Source organism: Struthio camelus, chromosome 17, assembly GCF_040807025.1.
Source record: "Struthio camelus isolate bStrCam1 chromosome 17, bStrCam1.hap1, whole genome shotgun sequence".
Lineage (NCBI taxonomy): Eukaryota > Metazoa > Chordata > Aves > Struthioniformes > Struthionidae > Struthio > Struthio camelus.
This window is the reverse complement of record NC_090958.1, coordinates 8,819,576-8,842,509: the sequence shown is the minus strand read 5'-3', so window position 1 is coordinate 8,842,509 and position 22,934 is coordinate 8,819,576. Positions and strand designations below refer to the sequence as shown.

Sequence of the window (22,934 nt, the reverse complement as noted above, 5' to 3'; positions counted from 1 at the left end):
GTAGCTATACCACTTCTGAGGAATTTATTTCAGGGGCCTTTTAGTTCCTCACCTACAGTGAATTGAATGACAAAAGATGCTTGTGTTTAAAGAAATAATGAATACACTGACTGGAATTAGTGAGCCAATTCTGCCTTCAAAATTGCAACTGTAATCTCAAAGGCTTATTTTCAAGCAGTTACTAAACAATTACAATTCTGGCTTAAATGTATTACTAATAGCTGCGCATATTACTCAGTTTGGTGACCCTACTTCAGCTAGTATGCCTTACCCCCACCACCCACCCATCCAGCTCATTTTCTAGTTTCTCTGTAACCAGTCTGCTCTTCCTGTCTTCCATCTCTCTATCATCAGGTTTTTCCCAAATTACGTAGCCTGCATAATCTCATATCCAACTGGTCTCTAGGTTAAGCGTAACCTATCCTAAAAAAAGGCCATCTATGTTGACACACAAGACTGTTTAACGTATACATCACAAATATCATTGCCGTAAATGCCGGAAGCCAGACATCTGACAAAGCAGTCAGGATTCAAATGCTGATGTCCAAGATGTCTTTAATCTATGAATTGAGGACTTTAATATTTCTGGCAGCATTCTGGCAGTTTCTATATAACTGCGCCAACTAGCTCTAGTTACAATACATTATAATTCAAAGTGTTTTTGTTAAAAAGTTAATTTAGATACAAGGCATGTCTAATTATCCCCAGAAAAAAATATCAGTGGGGAAAAAAAACAGTACAAGACATGCAGAATTAGAGAAGGTGTCTTCCAATGTAAGGAAAAGCTACTGTATTTTTAACAGCTCCAAAAGCCCTGGCAGCAAATAGCATTTGTGATGGTACAGGAAAGCTAGTACTGCTCGTTTTTCATACTGAGGGAAGCTAAATCATGTCCACCTGTTAATTGTGAAAAATCCTCCCCTTCAATCTGGTCTTGTAGAAGTGCCAAATCGGATATACTTTGAGAGATAGCATACAGTACAAAGAAACAAACATGTATATACGTATATACTTTTTTAATATCTATTTGTTTATTTTAAGCACAAGCTTACCTATTTCTTTTCACTTCACTCCTCAAAGCCTACACAAAACAGCTAGCTGAAATATGGATCCTCACAGTGAGAGGATTTATGAACTTCCAGGTTCTCAGTAATAGTTAAGATACTGAATTTCCCAAATTGTACCCCCCCCCCCCGAAAGGAGATGAAATCCCTGTGGTCTTTTGCATACTTGCGTGACTTTATTTCCTCCAACTCTTTAGTAAGCTTCTCATTTTTCTCCTGAGCTTCGTGTAATCTACGCTTTAGGTCTCCTATCTCTTCCTGGGCCTCAGATTTTATATCATTTGCTATAACCACTGCAGTCTGTAGATCAGCTTGGAACTGACGCCATTCTGCTGACTCCTCCTACAAGTAAACAAAACTTCAAATTGAAAGCAGCAGCAACATTTAAAAAAAAAAGTTATCCCTATTATTCATAGTTTCCCTATGCTGCTACAGGAAACAATTTACAGGAGTGATAAAGGCACTCATCTCTGGTATTAAGCACAGCCTAACTTACAAGTCATACTGAAGAAGCTCTGCTGGAAATAATTAGGCTTAAAACAAAGATCTTGAACTCCTTTTCTAGAAATTGAGAAAGTGTTTAGAGTAGGGGAAAAACATATATTTGAAGGTATGCATCAGACGACACAGGAACATTCTCTCCCAAGCCCAATGCCATATTTCTGGGACACGCAGAATCTTTCAGAAATTAGCTCTTTAGTCTCTGTAGTTTAGTAAACATATTCCAACATAATGCCTTTCTCTCAGAGTAATCGTTTGAATACTGTTACAGCTAATGATATCGCCTTCACACAATTTCACATGCAGGTCTTAAAACATTCCATCATACTATGTATTGGTACCTACCCGGAGTCTCCTGTGAAGATTCTTTATTTCTCTTTCCATGTCATGCTTTTGGTCCTGAAGTTTTTTAACTGTATCTGGAAAGAAATTCAAATTCCATGCAAGATCTTAGTCAGGTGTCTATTAACATAAGAAACAGTAACTGAAAGAACAGCAATGCGTTTTTAAAAACTTACTCGGAATACTTTTTTTTTTTTTTTTAATATAACCCAAAGCCATATGGGGAAAAATAATATGATCAGAAATTACCCAACAAAAGGTGTCAATAGTTACATATTTCTGCGTTGGCAGCGGGGCGGGAATGTAGGGAAATCAGCATAAACTAATTTAATTCTGATACAGATTCTAGTCTCTTCTTGACCCTTCACAATATTAGCATGACAAAGCAGCGACAAAGAGCAAATACAAATGGTGTATACAAGTAAAGTAACATGGAAGGATCCTAAAAATACGGATGTTTGGGGGTTGTCCTCTTCAAATATAAGTTGGAGCTACATTAAACCTTTTGATTCACATTCCTCCGACACAAAGCTGCTGGTGAAGCACTCACAGCTATGCCTTCAACAGGGATAAAATTCTACTCGTGCTCAAGAATCTTACGTCCTGGTGTATCAGACCACTGTTTGAAGTTGAAATATGCTATATTTAAAACAAAGGGACAAAGAGTCAATGAGATCATGCTATGAAAGAGAGAGGGTCCCCTAAATCTGTCAGCAGCTATACAAAAGAGTATGCAGCTTGATCATTCCCAGCTCCTGATTTGGCGTCTGACAGGCTGGCTACTGCGAGTATTCGTTTGTTACTTTATTCAGTACACAAGGACAGCGTGATTGATTACTCCATTCATAACTGAGCAACTGATGAAGAACATCATAGAATAAATTTCTAATTAGTGTATCACCTCGCTGATCCTTGGATCTTAGGGACGTTTTATTTCTATAGCATTGTGTAGCTACGTCAAAACAGTAAAAACTCTGCACCTGCTCACAGGTACAGCCAACTGTGATTAATTATGTTTTTTAGTTCAGGTTCATTATTTCAAGAATTGTGTGTGGGGGGGGGGAATGTTTATATTAACAATACTTTTATCACAAGAAGATTGCAGGTACCTGTTTAGGCTGTTAAAAATAAAAAACTTTGGCAAAAATTCATGAAATACACAATTTGTTTGAATAGTCAGAAGATATACAAATACTCTAATATAAAGGGATTGATAAGGTAAAGTTTTAGGTCTCTCATTTTGTAACAGGCCAAACTTTCCAGAGCTTTTATTTGGATATCAGGTCTCAGGAAAACCATCAAATCAGGATTCATTCAAAGTCCTTGTTCTGCCTATACCTTTGTCTCTGCAAGTAAGCCTAAAAATGTAATATTCTTGGTTTTCTGTCAAAGGGTTTTTCTTAACAATGTAAAAGAGGCTATGGGAGGTCAAATGTAAATCACTAAGCATTTCAGAATGTTTAAATCGGATACAAAGACCACAAACAGGTTTAAACAGATATGTGCCGATTTGTACATTTGGCCGCCTCGTTACGCTCGTGTTTGAATGTTTCCATTTTTTAACTGTGGAATTCCTTTCAGTTTCTTCATCTGAATAAATTCTTGAGTTTTGTCTCAACAGTCCAGCTACAGAGGCTTTTAATGCCACAGCTAATTTCTTTACAAGAACGATATAAACCTCAGTTGGCCTGAAAACATGATAACCTTTCAGGCTTGGAAAAGTGGAAATACTAAAGCTAGACAGATACTTCTATTTTTATCTCCCTCTTACAAGACTGCATGTTTTATAAGACACGTCCAACTGATCTCTAAGTCTGGAAGATAAGCCTAGCAGTGTGGGCCACTCACGTCACATGCTGCCACCATACTCAAGCAAAGCATTCCACTTTTTAGCTTGTCTCAGCATACATAACCTGGCTGAACAAAACGCACGGGGATGCCAGCTTAAACATCAAAGGTTTAAAAGTCTTTCACCCCCATCACCCTTTTTTTCCTTAATCACATGCTAAAAACCCCCACTGCAAAACAGATAACTTTCAACACTGACAGCAACTCAACAGGCCCCAAACAGCTTCCAGTAGCAATTGGAAACAAACTGTAGCAGATGACCATTTTCTCTTTTAAAGACAACTCAAAGAAAACATTGCTCTTAAAAATACAAATTTATTAGTCCAGGCAAGCTATGGTTCATCTAAAAATAACCACAAACCAGAAACGCGAAAGGCATCCAGAGTTAAAGCTTGTGTAACGCCATTGTTTTGAGTTTTTGAGAGATATGAAACGCACCATTAAGTTTTAGTATATTTATGCTTTGAAGTAAAACACAATGGCCTGAATATTCTACAGTTACTATAAACAATACAGAGCATTTTACAGCCGTTTTTGAAACGGCCTTCCCTCCACTCCCGATCCATAGCGGAGATTTAAAAAAAAAAACAAAAAACCAAAAAAACTACCAAATAGCAACTGAGAGAACTTGAAACCTAAATTAGGACTACAATCAGTGATTTCATCTCTTACAGTCTGAACTCCGTTCCTCGCACTGTGTCTGCCAATTACAGCCTGAAAACTCAAGCAGATAAAGCACGTACACAGGCAGCAGCTCTCTGCATGCCTGCTTTGTGGTATCCCTCCTTCCTCCTCACAACCTCCCTGATTATTCACACCCCTCTTAACACCTTCCAACCCGTTCCAGGTACTTGTATGTGCTGCCGCCTGCCCCAATTTTCAGTACAGTGGGTGAGAAAGTTAACCAGGCTCCTGTTTTTTTAAGGACAGACAGTACAAAAGGTGAAGACAGGAGGAAAGGTGACTATTGTTAGGGGCAACTGAAGAACAAGGGAGTCATCTGGATGAATGAATAAGATAATCAAAGCTGGCAAGTGCACAAATCAGCAAGCTGCTTGTGTTTTACTGCAAGATTCAATTATGCCTATATTTTACCAAAAATATTAATTGAAATCATAGCTTGACAATTCCTTGCTTTTTAAAATGTAGCAATATAAGTTATGGGAAATACAGACTACAAATGGTAAGGAACAACATTACAAACTTCACCTGGGGGGTAGGGAGGGGGATATTTTAACAGGGTATCATCTGAATTTCATAATGCTGCCAGAGGAAAAGTACCAGTCAATTCTGTACCTCTAACATCTTCTAATTAGCATTAGCAGATAGAATCCATCGCTACAAAATATTTTTTTTGACCAGTTACATTGGTTTGTCTTGCTCTAGGATAGCATTTCCACATTTAGTATAGGAAATGCTATCTTAGGATAACCACATCTACATAAATAGAGCTGTGCCCACTAACAGTGAAAGTAGTGGGGCTTCCTTGAATAGGAAGAAGCACTGGTCAAATATACCAAGGCACAGGCAGTTTCCTTATCAATTTTGCTTTTGAGCTTATCGCTGACAGACAGTTGGTCTATATAGCAGGACAGCTGTTTTAAGTGCCCAACATTAGCAGAAAGGCCTTATGCTAAAAAAAAAAAAAAAAGTTTTACTAACAATTAGAAAACTAATACTCAACTGACTTTTCTAACTTCATGGTAGAAAAGGCCTACATATGGTATGTAAAAAAAATTAGTCTCTTAAATGTCAAGACCATTACAACTATGAGATACAGCAGAATTACAAACTAATGTCTATAAATGAGATATTTATTCACTGAACATTTAATACATCAACCTTTTTACTCAGCTGCCCAAAAAGGTGGACATAAGTATTATCAAAAAATACAACTTTAATAAAAGATTAAGATAATTGACATGTTCAGCATACATAGCTTGTGCTAAATGAACGCGGAGATAACTTTCAGACTTTAGAAGAAACATCTGACAACTGAGAAGTTAATTACAAACATCTATTTCCTGCAAATCAGAAGACAAAGTTTGCTGAAAAATTTCCCCTCACAACTCATTTAACTGCTTGAGAGAACAGATTTGTTTTTTTTTCTGTTAGCATTACGGATGGCTAACATGACCGGTTGGCTACCTGACCGCTGCAAGGTTTCCGAGAGCCAGCGGGGAAACCAGAGCAACGCCGCCACCTAGCGTACCGGCCCTTCGCGCCGCTCCTACAGCGCTCTTCACCTCAAGGCGCTTGTGGGGATATAAAACGCACAGGTTATTTTAATATTTCTTGGCCTTTTTAGATATGATACAGAACCACTACCTTAAAAGTCTCTTTTTTTTTGTGTGTGTGTGTGTGTGTGTTTTAAGAAGAGATTAAAAGAATAAAGCTACAGCTGTCACAACTGTTTTTAAGAACTGTATTACACGCAGCTCCTCTTGCTCCACGAATAGCGAGTACAGCTGTCACGGGGCACAGGTCCTATCACGTCTGTACTGACAGCAAAACTCACTGTGTAGTTTTTAAGCAATGCAATTTATATTCTACTGTCTACGCTAAACAGATCACATTTTTGGTGGGCACATAAATATTGACAACTAAAATGTGATAATTCAATATTTATAACCACTGTAAAAGATATCTTTCATTTTACGTTCTGATGTACATCGTTCAACGGTTTGGAAAACCTGCAAAGACACACGCCCTAACTCCCAGTGCCAGAGCAGTTCATGGTACCGCATTACTAATTAATGTTGACTGCCCATGAAATTACCTTAACACTCGCCGGTTCATCTATGAAGCATCTTTCTTCTAATTGCAAAGTCTGATTTCTGTGGATTCTTTAGCTGATAATTTTCCATCATTTATCAGTAGTGTTCCCATGACCTTCATTCACTCAGTAACTTTGCCGCTAGGCAAATTCTCTCCCCAAGAGATAAATTCCCTCATATTTTAAAATCTAAAGGAACAGCTCACTAAAGAAAAGCTTTTATTGCTCTTTTCAGTTGGTTATTTCAGTTGGGAAAAAAAAAACTTCTAAGTAACATTTTATAATACATAAACTTGCAATTAAATTCTCCATATTTAAAAGCTTAGACATCACATGTTTGGCAGTGATGACCAGAAATGACTATCTAAATCTGAGCATCTGATGAGCATAAGAGAACTTACTCTTGAGATACACTTTTTTGTCACTTTAATACAAAATACAAAAGACACAAAGAACTTCATAGTTTGTATGTAATAGCTCCAAGTCCCAGATTTTTTCAAGAAGCTGTTCCTTGGTGTCACTACTTTAAAGGCTACCACCAGGAAACTCTTGTACGAGTTTTGGTTATGAATAAATAATGAACTAAGTGTTTTAAAGAAGTCATTCAGAGAAAAATATTTTTACAAGTGTGGATTATACTACTCTTTAGCTGCCATTCTTTCTTATGACCACTAGATGCTACTCTCCTTCCTGCCTAAACCTAAAACGCTCAGCTCCTCCTGAAACAATCACACCAGACCATCAGTTAGCAGAGCTGAATTTTCCAAACTATTTCTAGTCATGAGTAGCAAAGACTGCCACAATTTTTCTTGAAAAATCCAGCCCAGGTAGAATTTTGTCCAGAAGAATTTTTTTTACCAGTCTGAAATATCAGACATAGCTATTTTGTAAGACTGCAGAAACATTCTTGAAGATATCTGTCAAAACTATTTGTCCCACCCCTAAAGTAGACGCGCATAAAAATTAGAGTTGCCCTTTAATTAGGTATTATTAATACCTAATTACTGCATATCTAAGTGTTGACTTGACTATGGTGCTGTTTCCTATATGCACATAATTAAGCTAATAGACAAAAAAATGCAAGTGGAAGAACACTCAAACCTTTAAGTACTTGCTAAGGAACAAGATTACAGCCACTGGCTGCATACTTGAACTCCAGCTCCATTCTTTGGTTTGGCATAGAAAGAGTGGAAAAAAAAAAAAAAAAGAAGAGCAAAAACCTAGATCTATTTTAGAAAGGCAACCACTGTTTCTCTTTCAAGATAAGGAAGTTTTGCTTAGGAAAAATAAGCTGACAGCAACATGTCTGAAGACACTGGGCTTAAGTTATATTAATAGCTTGCCTAAGACATTACCTTTTCCTGATAGCAGATCAATCCTTATCATGAACATTGCCCTCACTGTTAAAACTAGTAATACTTTGGATTAAATTTGTTTAGTCTTTGTATACTATGGAAGAACAGCAGGTATTTGAACTCCATAAAAAGTACTGTGCCAAACAGCTCCACAAGGTACAGAAGCCCACATTCAGGTAGGAACACCTGAGCAGGTTTCAGAGATCAGAGAGGGAACTAAAGCACAGAGAGCTAGACAAATACACAGAAAACATGAATTTCATTATCAACCCCAAGCATTTCTTGTACAGTGGCAACAGTCAACAGAAAGCTGTATTTCAACTTTCTTGAAGTCTGTCAAATTCATTGTTAGGTTCAGATTGTTATCATAACACAAGCAAATCTACACAGAAAGAAATACATAATACTTCCATATTGTCATGTCAACTATGATACTTGTAGGTTTTAGGGCCTTCATCCACCCGTTTCTCCACCAAAACTACCTTTCTTCAGGTGAAAGAAATCATCAGTTATACAGATTCTCAAGCTACCTAGTAACTGCTGATATTTTGGCACTCAAAAAGAGATCATTCTTAAAAAAAAAAAAAAAATACATCAATCATCCAGTCTTCAAAATGTACAAGGAGCATGCTATTATTATGTCTGTAATTATGTGTTCTTCTACTTTGAAAAACAACTTGAACACAGCATTATCAGATTTCGCACTTATTCTGAATTCACAGGTTTTTGTTCCCACATCAACTACTGGAACTGGAAAAACAAAGCCAAGCTGACTTTTCTTTCTATAGTATAAAGGTTCTACAAAGCCTGGCCTAACTAGAATTCAGACACATGAAAGACAAGTGAAAAATATTTTCACTATTTCAGCATTCTATTTTAAAGTATCATCTCTCTCACAAGAGAAACTCATAACACTTACTCTCCAAATCAGATATGATGAGATTGTCATGAAGTTTCACAGCACGATGCTGCTCTACTTCATCCTCCAGCTCAAAGATAGTTTCTTTCATGTCACTTCTCTCAGTCTCTTTCTCGTCCAGCTCTGTCCGAAGTTTTTCTAGAGTCACGTTGAGATCCTCAATTTGTTTCTTGGCTTCTTCTTGGAACACTCTGTATTCATCTTCAACCTGAAAAAGAAATGCCATATCGTAACATCATAACTAAATTGATTGTATTTTTAAAATACGATTTGGTTTCTTTTGGTTTCATAACTGCTATACTTAAAAGTATATTTTCACAACCATAAAAAAGTATGGGCCAAGTTAAATATAAGCCTTTGAAAATGTACTGCTATAGTGCAACTATTTTCCTGAGTCAGACTAAAATGTTTTTGCTCCCAACCTGACTACACGAGCTTTCCGCATTTACTCTGTAACAGCGGTAGCCTACATTCAGGCAAAGCAATACCACCATAGTACCAAGGCTGTGGTTTCATGAGTGGCTGATCCAATTTTACATCTAGCTGCCATGGAAAATGGAAGATCTCTTTACCCTTCCTTTCCCTTGCCAAAATAGTCTGCTCTCTCCCATACATCAATTTTAGTGCTTGCTGGATTTGAGACACGATTCGTTTCCTTAGCAAGTAGGAAGCGTCACATTTGTGTGTGTGATGTGTTAGTGAGCTAAAGTAGTTCCCAGAGGAGCCTTACAAGCTATTGAACTGCCTCAATAAAAACAGGGAAAGCAAGAGGTAGCAGACTTCTCCCTTTTGGGAGCAGTGAGACTGTTTTATCCTGCCACATGAAACTGCAACTTAAATAACAAGCTGAGATCAGAGGCACAGTAACATTAACCCCCATGCCCAACAGCAAAAATAGTGTCAGAAAAACAAGAGAAATTAGGTCATGGCTTAGGGTGGGTCACCACAGTCAGGCATCAATTGTAATCCACAAAACGGCCTGCGTTAAATCATCTGTTTCAATTAATTATAACATCAATAATACTACCCAACACTAATTATTAAAATTCTAATTTTTTTTCAAATTAAGAGCAATTCTAACTGGCCATTGACCAAACATGTTGTTTTGCAACTAACACATAGCTCAGATATTAAATTTGGCTTAAATTTTCTCATCAGGAAGACAGACCTTTAAATGCATATTTAAAGCTAACAAAATACATGCAATCAGATTCTTATTTTCCTACTATATTAAATTGTGGTAAACATTTTTACTAGGTATTTACTCAATTAGTTTTATTTAAAGTAGATGTTCTAGCGCTTGAAGAATACATTCCGATCCAAAACCCAATTAACACACAAGCTGTTCCTGAATGAATCGCTAGTGAAAACTATATGGATCCCCCACATTTAATAATAACTTTTAAAAAGCTCAAAGTGATTTTTCCATTTAAAACTAAAACCTCTATTTGATAAATTAACTGCTGCCACTATCTCCCTCATAATTTGTAATTTCTTGATTGGAAAAAGATGACACTTTCCCTTCTTTCTTAATCATTTGTTTATTGCAAGTTAATTGAACCAGCCTGAATAAACTGGAACTTGAAAATACTCCCTCTACATCTGTAAAAGGTCTTACAAGTCATCAACAGCTGGATTACCACCTGAACACGCTTTGATTCCAGGTGCTTCTTTCATGACACCCCTCTTCTACCAGTTTGGAACTAACTCCTTGAAACTCTTGCAGAAGGTACACGACTTAAGCACAAAATCCAAATAGTATTTAACATAATTTATCAGTTCTGCCCTCAACATAAAAATATCCTTACTGAAACTCAGCAAATTAAGAATAAAAAAAAACAGCAGTTATCCTGTGGCTGAATATATCTACCTAGTTTTAAAAAAAAAGACTTACACCATTTTTGTAACAAACGCTGAGAAAGTAATCAATCCTAATGTTACCGCAATCTGATAAACCTCATAATTAACCCTTTACTTCTAGAAGAACTGCAATGATCTGAAGAGCCATGGTATATACACAATGTTAACATACAACAGCTTGTTTTAAACAGTACCTTAGCAATAGCATCCTGCAATCGATTGGCATCATTGCGAGTGTGTGCCAGCTCTTCTTGCAGACTACTGGCCAATGTCTCTGCTTTTTCTTTATCCAGTCTTACGCTCTCCAGCAAGTCTTGTATATCTGATTTATCTCCAGAGTTGTGTATAGAATACAACTCAGCCACTTTCTGCTTTTCATGCTCTAACTGAGCTTTCAGCCTGTTCATCTCAATTTGGTCACTGGCTACCGTGGCTTTGTACTCCTCTAAGGTAGATGCTATTGCTGTCTTGCTCTTCTGCTCTGATTCAATAATCCGTTCCATGTGGTGATTTCGTTCTTTTAATGCCCCTATCATTTCTTGGGCCTCCTTGTTGTCTTGTTCTGCCATCTTCAACGTGTTGCTCAAGTGCTGCTGAACACCTAACAGCTGCTCTCGCTCAAACCGAGCATTCTCTGCAAGGTCCATATAACGCTGCTCTAACTCCATATAGCGACCACTTTTCATATCTTCATCAATTACATATGAGATATGGTGTTCGTCTAAAAGGGATCGAAAATACTCAATCTGCCGGCTGAAGTGTTCTAATTTGTCACTTTGCTGGCACAAAGATTCCATAAGGATTACTTTCTCCTCTCCAAGTCTTTCATTCTCACTGTTCAGCTCTTGTGTTATTTGTTGTAAATCTGCAAGCTCTTGAAGGGTTGCTTGGAGTTCTTCTGCTGTGCTGTGTTGGTTCTCTTCCATCTGATGTATCCGTTCTGTCAGGCAAGCTACGGACACTTCACTGGCATTGCCACTGCTTCCTTTCCTAGATCTTTCTATACTTGGTACACCTTCCGACTCCGAAGATGATGGAGCATCTAAGGCATCATCACTTGATGTCAGTGGTTGATAAACTTCACTGCACTCACTGTCTAAATTATCCATTGAATTACTGTGCTGATTGTCCATCAAAGTATTTTCATCTTGACTTAATAGATCTTCCATTGATCCCGGGGCAGAACCTTCCACTGACGATGTCAGAGTACCACCACCATCACTGTGGCTGCCTGCTGTAATCTCTGGGCTCAAAGACTGATAGCCAAAGAGCTTTTCAGAGTTGTCCAGCCTTTGTTCCAAAGAAAAGCCTAAAGCATTTAACCTGTCTTTTAGCATTCGATTCTCATTTTTCAACTGGTTGAGCTCTTCTCGGATGGCAGTATTTTGTTCCTGTAACTGTAGCAACGTGGACTCTACATCAGTGGGTTGATGGACAACAATGGCCTCTTTTTCTTCAGATTTTTCATCACCTTCAAGTTGATCTTCATTAAGTCCTAGCTGAGCACGCATATCCCTCAGTTCATTCCTCAGATGCAAGATTTCCACATCCTTAGTTTTTGCTAACGTCAGAAGATCATTCACCTTTGCTTCCAAAGCAGCTTTGTCACTGATCTGATTGTCTGATTTGGACTTGCTCATTCGAATATCTGATTCTGGATTGGTACGACTACGAGAGCGTTTTGCCAGTACCATATCATTGGTCCCCTGTCCAGTCAAAGGTAGCTTTTTGCTCTGGCTCAAACGAGAACGATCACGTATTCGCTCCCTAGAAGAACTTGATTCTTTATTTCCAGATGAAGTGCTACGCTTAGTTGTGGAACTTGTACCTATATGTTTTTTAAAAGTTAGGGATATTAGTTTTAACAAAACCAATATCTGTAATACAAGACTATAATTTATATCAACTATAGAATGGTTCATGTTCCAAACCACACTGGTAAATACATACCATAAGATACATTTACAGTTAATATTCACACAACCTTAGGCTGTCTGAATGCTCACCAATCAGTACAATTAGATTTTAATTGATACAGCTATGCTTCAACAGTATTTTGAAAATGAGTTAAACAAAGTTTAAAATTGAAACATCTGCAAATTTATTTTTCTATCTTAAACTGCTTCTGACAGACTGTACCCTCCCCGCCAAAAGTGCTATTCCTGCAAATTCAAATTTGTCCCTTTTCCAGTAGATTTGAATGTAAGCTTTTAAGGGATGAGTTGTGTATTATGAATTCCCAACGTGAAACTTAAGTTTTAAAATATTTTCATCATATTTGAAAAGGATCAGGCTGGCTTACTATTATTACTACCTTCTTCCCAGATACTTTATAGCTTTGCTAGCAGTACTGAATCCAAAATATAGCAATGGAAGGCAAGAAGTATTTCCATCCATATTGATAAAACAATAAATAATACCAGTTTCCTGAACAGTTTATGAACTGTTAACTGTAATGCTTCATTTTTATAAAACAATACAAAATACTAAAAATGTTGACAGTGACAAGTTCTCATATCCTAAAGATGTAACGATTGTGGTATGGATCTTTTTAGATAAACTATAATTCTCTATATTAATTATACTACCTATTATATGTCAGTTATCCTATTGGTACTGAAAAAAATAAAAGTAACAGCCTCCAAAACTATGAAAAACTATAGGTAAGGGTAATTGCATTATTACAAAACAGGAAAAGGAGATCAAGGCCACAGCACAGGAGGTGCTTGATCCGACTGTGGCCTTACTGACCACTTCATTAGGCAGTTTGGACCTTCGCTACATAACAGGAAAATAAAAAGTCGTCCAACCACCCTCTGTTAGGGTCAGTGTATCCTTTTACCTGAAACAGTTTTTGGTTTATTTTCCAGACTGTTCATGGTGGTCCCTGAAGCTGAAGATGCTGCTGATACACAAGTGCTCTTCTTTGCCTTGACACCATTGGTCATCGTCACTCCACCACCACCAGCCATCCCTGCTAAGAGGTCATCATTACTCTTAGTCTGAAAGAAAGGGAAGAAGTGGCTTTAAGACAGCTGGCTGAGAAGTCTCCATAGCCAACAGCTCTTATCTTAAAGATTCCATCAGTTTAAGGTTAATATCTTGAAAGTATACATATGACTATTCACGCGTCTATGGAAGTATAATTGCACTGCACAGAGCAGGTGAATTGAAACTGAACTTCAGATTGTTACATATGACTGACCACAGAAACGGAGTCTTCTCTCTTCTAGATAGAAGCCAATAATTCATTTTTCAATAATAAGGAGAAAAAAAATTAACAGAAGCACAGTAATAAAATGCAGTGTAATACTTCTCAACATCAATTGAAAGATTGCTCAAGTATAAGCATGAATGTTATTCTTAGTTAATTAAACCAGCAAATATTAGGAAGTTTGCATAATGTCCTGCAAAAGTATACAAGAATATAAAGTGTTTTCTGGTGGCCACATTCACAACAAAACCAACCAAACAAAAAAATCAACCCAAGATTAATAAAAAACTATTTCTAGGTCAAAACACTCGGCCACAAATCACTAGGTACCAGGACAACATTCCCTAGGAGTGGGAGGGGCCCCACACTCACCATATATCCTTGCCTTCTTCTCATGCTCTGTACTAGGCACCCTCAGAGACAGGATATTTGTTAGATGGACTTTTTCCATGATCATTCCTGAAACTACTGTCAGCCACAAAAGCTCTCTAGAACATGACAAGACAGTAAGCCACAGGAGTCTCAAGAACCCAAGTTCCCAAATCAAGAATATACCTTTCAGAGTAAAGCAAACTCAAGAAATACTATGTTCTTAAGTATTAATTGGCAGATTTTAGAACTCTTTAAAAATGCAATTTGTCAAATGGATAAACAATCAAAATATGTTAAATATGCTTCCTGTTTATAAGGACAAGCAAAAAAAATGAAAAGAAAGCATCTGTATTAGCAGCATTCTTTGAGTAACTGTATTACTTAGCTGGATAACACATCTGAAGTCCCAAACAGCAACCCACCTAAAAGAGACAGTGCTTAGGACCTAAGCAATTGCTTTACATCATGACTTCCAATTTCTGTAGGTTTATGATAACTTCTGCCTCCCCTATATATTCATTTTAAAAACTGTCTGCTAGATATTATGATCCTATTTATTAAGAATGAAGTTACAGAAGCTTAATTAAAAAAAATTGCACCTCCATTCTATATAGTAATTTTTTGCAACTGATTATTTTAGAACAGTTAGGTACATTAATCACAATATCGTGGGGAAAGCTCAGAGCCATGGATATGACTTGTGCCATTTTCAAATGAGACTAGCTGCAAAACATGAGGGAGCTTGGAAAAAGAACATATTTGTTCTGCATGCAGATGTTGGAAATGCACATAATTGACAGATAAAAGCAGGTTTTTGGGGGGGGTAAAATCCTCTATGACAAGAATGTTTTTTACTGAATCATGTAGGAAATGGTATAGCCTTCTAAAAGGATTTCAAAAGTTTGGAAGAAAACGCAGCACTCTGAGGGTGCAGTTTGATGTGCATTTAAACTGGCTCTGCTGCTCGGAAAAAGCCACTGTTCCTCTGCCCTGCTCTTCCCCAAGCGCTTTTCTTGCCACATTCTCTCTACACATTGCGCTCTGTAAACTGAAGCCTTTCCAAAGGCTCCTTCCTGCCAGAAGCCAAATCGGTTCCTTGATCTGCTGTGTCACACAGCTGTACAAAACAGCAGAAGCAATTTAAGTCCTGGAGGAGAACAAAAGTGTTGGGGGGGCTAAAGAATCAAAGTACGCGCTATTCTGGAAAAAACCTGAGCTAAGCACAAACTGTTATCGTATGAAAATCCTCTGCTAACCTGTGCTATCTTCTTAATATATAATCTAATCAGACTTCATATCTAACGCAAAAAAAAATTTCACGGGCATGAGTGGTGGGGAGCAGCGGGGAGGGAACAACTTTGTGATGCAATTATTCATATCACCTAAAAACAACTGATTACAAAAAAAACCATAGAACGATGCTTATCTATTTTGCAGCTGAATCTGACAGCAAGTAAACACATGATAGTTCAAACAGACTACGGGCTGTCAGCATTTTTGCCTTGTAAAAAGAGTGGGAAATTAGATTAAGCTTTGAGGCACTTATAGCACAACTAGATGTTATCAAGCCAAATAGGTCAAATGCGACTCAGCTTGAAGAAAAAAACCACAAAATACACACATTCTGACATGAGTCATCCCAAATCCTTGCTGAACAAAGGAATTCAAGGCTGCCATTCTTTTTCTGACTTACCCATAAACTATTTCTAGTCTAGGTTGTAAGGCACTGTAAACTATTTCTAGTCTAGGCTGTAAGGCACTGCCTCCTCCGCAGCCAGTTAGTAATCATTTTCTCTGAACTGTAACACTGAACTTTTGGCATACAAAGCTATTTAGCAAAGCTCTGGAAAAGCTTACAAAGCAGAAGCTCTCTTCTCTTAACACTACATAATAGCAACCATTCTTGATTTGCAAAAAATTGAAGTATTTTTGTAACACATATCTTTAATGAAAGCAAAATTAACGTCATGTGCTTATTAGTTTATTTTCAAGGAAAAACAGATTTCTTTCAGTATGTGAAGAAAATAGCTCACTCGTTCACCACAAAGTGCAATCCCGAACAACATTAAAAACCTGAAATTAGTGTATGAAAAATTAGGAAACACAATAATTAAAAATGTTCATCCAGACCTATTTTGATTTTTTATATAAAAAGACTGTTTTTAATTACACAATTCATATTCTATTTTCCCCTCCACATCTTTACTTCATTCAGTACAATGAAACATGAACGAGCACCTCTGTTTCATTTCATCTTAGTTTTTTCCAAAATGTAGATCCTATTTACTGCATCTCATTCAAATCCACGTTTAAACTTGTATATAAACACACACGGGTATATATATATATACACTTTTATATATATATATCATATAAAATTATTGCTACCTGGGATTTTCTTCGCTGCACACTGTTGCTGCATTTGAGTGTTGCAAACACTACACTTCACAACAATCCTATAATTAAGTTATTCACATTTTGCAAACAGAATACTGAAGCCTAGACACATGAATATTGAAAACACATTCTAATTTTTAATACTGAAACTTTGGTGTCCATGTGCTGATTTTTCACAGACATTGGGTTTTTTGGGGGGGGGGGCAATTTGTTTGTATTAAGTGCAGTCTTCTAATTACAGCTGTGAGTGCTAGCATGATCAGAACTCATTTGCTCAATAAATACATGAAAAAGCAATAGACTTAAAATCAGAACATAATTATTTGCAGAGAGTATTTTCTGACAGATTAAAAAACAGAATGGGCTAGTAGTTAATCTTTTGCTGTAGTAAAGGGAGGAGGGAAGGTAGAACCTCTACAAAAATCCCAGGCAAACTGGAAGCCAGAAAATTTCAAAGAGAAGTAACCTACAAAAAAACCTGTAAAATATTCCCTACTTCACACAGGCATTTTGAATCAGACAGACAAATTCTGGAATAGCATTCCAGAATGTAGATCCTATTCAGCTGTATGTAAGGGTGGGTCTCACAGTTTCTTACTGTACTCGTTGCTCATACACTTTAAAATTTCTACTAAAAATGGGGAACCTATGGAACAATGCACAGTTAAAGAAGCCCAAAGCTGAACACTGGCATATTGTAATATCTTGAAGGAGATGGAACAAGATGGAAAAATGGGTTGTCTCCATTTAATTGGGGGAGGGAAGGAAATATATGTATAAAAATAAATCAGAAAGTCACTTTCAATCATGCAATAATATTACTAACCGAATTAAGACTGCCATAGTACTGTAACTGTTTTCCATTCATAGAATCATAGAATCGTTTAGGTTGGAAGGGACCTCTGGAGATCATCTAGTCCAACCTCCCCGCTCAAGCAGGGACCTCTAGAGCATATTTCCCAGGATCGCGTCCAGACGGGTTTTGAATATCTCCAGCGAAGGAGACTCCACTACCTCTCTGGACAACCTGTTCCAATGCTCTGTCACCCTCACAGTGAAGAAGTTTTTTCTCAAGTTTAGGTGGAACTTCCTGTGGTTCAGTTTCTGCCCGTTGCCTCTTGTCCTGTCACTGGGCACCACGTCTGCCTTCTATGCAATATGTAACCCAAAGTTTTCTGCATCTGTATAAGTATTCTGGGGACCAAATAAGTTAGTAAGCTGTTGCAATTAATTTAAATTATGGCTATACTTCTGATCTTAACACCAGCTATGATTCTTTGTCAAGAATATTAAATGGATATCATAAAACATGTACTAATCCAGCTAGATGGGATCCTACAAACCACAAACTCTGAGGAAAACAATATGCCCAACACTTCACAGAAAAGGATCTTGTCTATGAAAAGAAAATTTTGAAATTGAAACGTGAAACACGAACATAAAAAAATTTTCAAAAACACAACTAGTTATTGATACTTCTCTGAAGCCAGTAAACATAAATACGAGTTGCCAGCACCTATAAACCCACAAAATATAAACAACTAACTTACTTGTATAAGTACAGAGCACTCAAAGACAGTAAGAGCTGTCATGATTATTATTACTTAAGTCACGTAGTTGGCATAAACACAACTTCACAAGTAAAAAGATATCAAACTAAATGGGTAAGCCTGACTATAACATAAAGCTGAGATAGATAAGTCTTAGTAATTAAGGGAGAGTTTTTCATTGTGCCTCAAATACATTTAATTGTCAAATTCTAATTTGACACTCAAACATAGCCAGAAGCGCTGCTAATATTAAGGGTAAAACTGTGAAAACATACTGTGTCAGGTTTCTTTAATGGTAGTTCACCGTCCTCCTCATCTTACTGAGGAAAATTCAATCAAAAAACTAAAAAGGACTTTCGCTTCTGTATTCTTTGAGAAGTTTTTGGAAAGGCAAAACCAATAGCGTCAGCAAGCATCAAAAGGTTATTTCAAGTTAAGAATGCAAGACACAAACATTTTGGGTTCTGGCAGTCTAGCCGAAACCTTGCTTGCAAATTCATCAGCAAAAGTACTACACATTCTTCCATAACAGAGAAGCAAGAAAAAGTGGAGAAAGGGAACACACCTTTCGGCTTTGGTAACTCTGCATATCCGTTATGGAGAGACTCAGCCATTCCCACTTCTTTAATTTTTAGATCTTTATTTACTAGTTATCTAAAAAAACCTATCTCGCTTCCTGTATGTGACAGTGGTGCAGGTCCCAGTTGCAGCCACCAGCCTTTTTCCTTGCCCTGTTTGTTTGCTCCATGGCAGCAGTGTTGCAGCACTGTATATCGGGCTGCAGAACTTAAAGGTCCAGCCATGCTGCTGCTCAGTCAGCTGGTCCACATCGCAGTCAGGGAAAGGTGGTGTGCTCAGCAGGTTCACGCCATCAATCCAACCCAGAAGCGTTTGCTAGCAGGTAAGAACTCTGCATGAGTACATCTTGGTATGCCTTGTTTTTCTTGGTCGTTGGAAGCCACATGCTCGTAAGTCTACTGCCCTGTTTTGCTAATATAAAGAGAAAACCTCTGCCTTTGAACTCACTCTAGGAGCAAGAACTAACTTGTGAAAATTCAGCTCAAGTAGTACTTTAAACAAAGCAAAGGCCAAAACAGCTACAAGAAGAACACAACTGCACTGACCTGACATGGATCACCAACACCAAAAAGTTTCTCATGTGAGATACCTTATTAGTTCTTTTTTCAAAATTAGTACATAGCTCTTATCAAATCCCATTAGTCACCAACACACCATTCAAGCATAACACGACGCTACTAATAACACTCAGGAGAATGTAACTTCCACCCTGCTCCTTTTGCAGAACAGCCAAGTTCTACCAAGTACATTGCTTTCCATCACATTGCACGTTGCAATATGAAAAGCACCGCATGAATGCCACAGAAGATCCTATCACCCTGACCAGAGCTATGTAATTATCCAAATTCCCTTCAGTTACCTGTATAACAAGTCTCTAAGTTAAGCTGCTTTAAAGACGTCTTAAAAATCTAGTTATTTTAATGCTTTATTGCCAAAAATATAAATAATCAGAACATTCTATTAGTTACCTTCAAAAGGGATGCTGATGTCCCAGTTTTTGAGAGTTTTGTTACTGCAGACACAGAGGAGCTGTTTTCTGGCTTGTTTTTCTCAGCTATTTGAGTTTTATTTACTCCAGGCACTTTGGGCACTGAGCCAACACTCCTGCTTGCTTTCTTCATTCTGGGCTGTCTGTTTATGATGCATTTACAAACAAACCTACAAACAGAAAGAGAGACATTTAAAAAAATAAAATACAAATGAAATGCAATATATATTTCTAATGCTCTGTTTAAGACCAGGCATCCAGAATAGCACTAAGCACCACAAATTAGAGCTAAACAGCATACATGTGACTAATATTTTTTAAAGAGAAGATTTTTTTTCTAAGCTAAGGAAGAAGTGCCCCCTACAGATCAATTCCAAATTATAAAATGTATTTTTTTCCAGGTCCCTTTCCACAAATGTCACTGAATTGAGGATGTTTTCCAAGTGGCCCACGTTACTCAGTTCCTTCATTAGCAAAACAAAGGCTTATTAAGGCAGAAATGTTCTTTATTTGTGACTGTGGGAGGGAGAATATCATGGGAGTCTTCAGTGAACTGACAGATTATCAATAACACTGGATCTCAGAGAAGACTATTACTAGCTTGGTAACTAGAGTAAAATACTGAAAGAGAGATACAGCAATTGCAGAGAAAAAGATATTTTAAAAAGTTGAAAAAAATCCATATTCCCAGAAACCAGTTATTATTAAAAGTCACAGTCACAAACGCATGGGATTTCATGTATCCTGAATTCAAAATTTAACAGTAAAGAAATTGTGTTTCTAGTTGTGTTTCTAGATTGCGAGCATTATCTCTGAAAAGAAACCAAAAGTGAATCAGTGTGTTCCCAGGTCGGCAATCAGGACACTTCAGCATCTTTGCACTGGCTTCTAGTTTTCTCAAACAACATACAATTGTCAATACTTTCAGTCCAACCACAACAAAATAAATTAAGCCATGGAAAATAAAGCTGACTGTACTGAAATTACGAGCAGCTGCAGCAAAGACAAACACTGCAGTTATCACAAGAACTGCTAATTCAGCAAAACACTCAAGGAAACACTGGAATAGCTGACAGCCACAGCTTGACACAAGGACTAGAAGGACTAGATAGATACATAGGTATCTTCTTTCCTCTTGCGAGAGGGAGATAGTTGGCAGCTGTTTTATTCATTTCCTCTGAGTCAGAAGATAGGGGATGGAAGATCAAGAAGAGGAGGCAATTTCCACTCCCCTCATTTTCAGTTTTATGGATTCCGGATGGAAGTAAGCGATCAGATTTATCTAAGCCCATTGTCCTCGTGGCTGATAAGAAACATGAAACATACCTAGGTGTTTCCATCCCTAAAAAAGAAATTCGAACATTTCATAGGCAAAAAAAGCAGACTGACTGACTAAGTGCATGAGAAGTGCTACACAAAAATACAGTGGTCAGGACTACTAATGTATTTCGGCTAACTAAATTAAAACCATACCCTCCAACACACATTCCTTTCTCTCCATCAGCACCTCAGCTGCACAGAAGTACATTAAGTCTGATTTTTTTTTTAAGTTAGCAAAACACAAAAAATTTTGTATCTTCAGACCCCTAAATACTCTTAGCAGCAGCAACAGAAAGTCTCATTTAAGTCACCGAAAATAGTTGTTTATAGCTTCAAGATCCCTTCTAGCTCTGAAAACTGGCATGAACAGATACAGAAAACTGTCTGCTGTTGCAATTTTATCATCAGAATGTCAAAAATGCACTAGTCTTGCCATATTTCTACTAATAATCAGAATGCCTTTACAGAAGTTTAAGCAACTGAGAAATAACTTGAAATGAGAAACCAACAATAAAAAAAAAAAAGTCCCATGAAGCTTATAGACAGTGTTTGTTGGGCACAAATGTTTTTACGTGGTACAACGGCCTACCAGACTCTAGAAGCAAACTGGTATTTATAGGTAGTGCCAAGTCACCATACTTACATTTTTTGCCTTTTTATGCTTATGATATTGAACATTTATGTGATTTTGATCCTATTCAATATCAAACTAGAACTGAAAGGACCAAAGAGGATAAATATTTTAGTAAGACTGGCACCGTTATTAACTATTGTATGATACTTTTAATGTTCTACAGACTACATTACACAAGTTGTCCACAGCATGCTTGAGAAACAGTCAGATAAATTCTCAACGCATAGCTCTCGTGCATCTGACTGCACACAGGAAAATTACTTAAAAGAAGAATGTACTCCTGCAACAAATCTAGCAAATCTGAACCACAGCTTTTTGACAGCTTATAAAGCCAGTAAACTGGTGCCATAATAAAGTTTAAGGTATTGGTAACAACATGACCATCATACATTTGGGCAGACCTTGACAACCTTGATCGATGTCCGGAAGTCCCACTTGTCTGGCAACCTAGATAAAGTAGTAGCTTCAACTGGTCTGCCAGATGTCCAGCAGCGACCATTTGCAATACACATGTATCAAGTCAAGTCTACAGAGCACCTTCATCAAGGCTGACACTTCTTAGAGCATGCCAGATACATGCTGCACACAAGGTTTTTGGATATACAATAAAAGACCCAAACATTTGGGATAGCTGAACTTACTATAGTAAGTAATATAGTAACACAGTCCAGTCTGCGTATACTCTGAAAAACAAACACAGGTTAGGGTCATTACTTTTTACAGCAAAAACATTTACATTCTTATGACTGTATTGCAGAAGTTATCAATGACAACACTGTGCCCCAAAATGTTTATCAATTATAACAGATTTCATAAAAAGCATGTTTTAGAAGTGTTCCTTAAAACATAACAATATTTGCTTCAACAACAGCAACTGCATAGCAAAGCAACAGAAATAAATGAAACTAAACAAAGTAAGCATAATACTCACATTTCAACATAGCATTATTTTAAGATATCCATAAATTTGTCATTAAAGAAAACAAATTATTGTTTTTGTGATATTGTGCTGTGTATTACTAAAATTCAAAGGGAGAGCTATCCTTTTCCAGAAACTTTGAAGGTATTTGGGGGATAGGGAGGAAAGGAGGTTAGGTACTACTGTTTCTGTTTTCCTAGAGAAACTAACCTTCAGTAGTTACTTTCTTATTAAAGAAGATTTTGTAATTACAAAAGACAAAAAAAAGTCATAAATGAGTCCAAAACCTTTACTTG

The 22,934-nt window shown here is 37.2% G+C and overlaps 1 protein-coding gene across 6 annotated transcripts in view; it reads right to left on the bottom strand.

Annotated features, from left to right (window-relative positions):
* SPECC1L (sperm antigen with calponin homology and coiled-coil domains 1 like) overlaps window positions 1–22,934 on the bottom strand; it is a 75,823-nt gene that overhangs the window by 39,832 nt on the left and 13,057 nt on the right. For 3 of the 6 annotated variants that reach the window (XM_068910951.1, XM_068910952.1, XM_068910953.1), the window contains 7 exons: window positions 22,361–22,402; window positions 19,746–19,935; window positions 13,508–13,667; window positions 10,860–12,493; window positions 8,806–9,013; window positions 1,911–1,984; window positions 1,231–1,406 (listed from right to left, as the gene is read on the bottom strand). In XM_068910951.1, the coding sequence (XP_068767052.1) occupies window positions 1,231–1,406; window positions 1,911–1,984; window positions 8,806–9,013; window positions 10,860–12,493; window positions 13,508–13,667; window positions 19,746–19,898 (2,405 nt within the window). In that variant the 5' untranslated portion in view covers window positions 19,899–19,935; window positions 22,361–22,402. Of the gene's footprint in view, window positions 1–1,230; window positions 1,407–1,910; window positions 1,985–8,805; window positions 9,014–10,859; window positions 12,494–13,507; window positions 13,668–19,745; window positions 19,936–20,881; window positions 21,073–22,120; window positions 22,256–22,360; window positions 22,403–22,934 lie in introns of those variants that run through there. The other 3 variants (XM_068910949.1, XM_068910948.1, XM_068910950.1) reach the window with 3 other exon arrangements.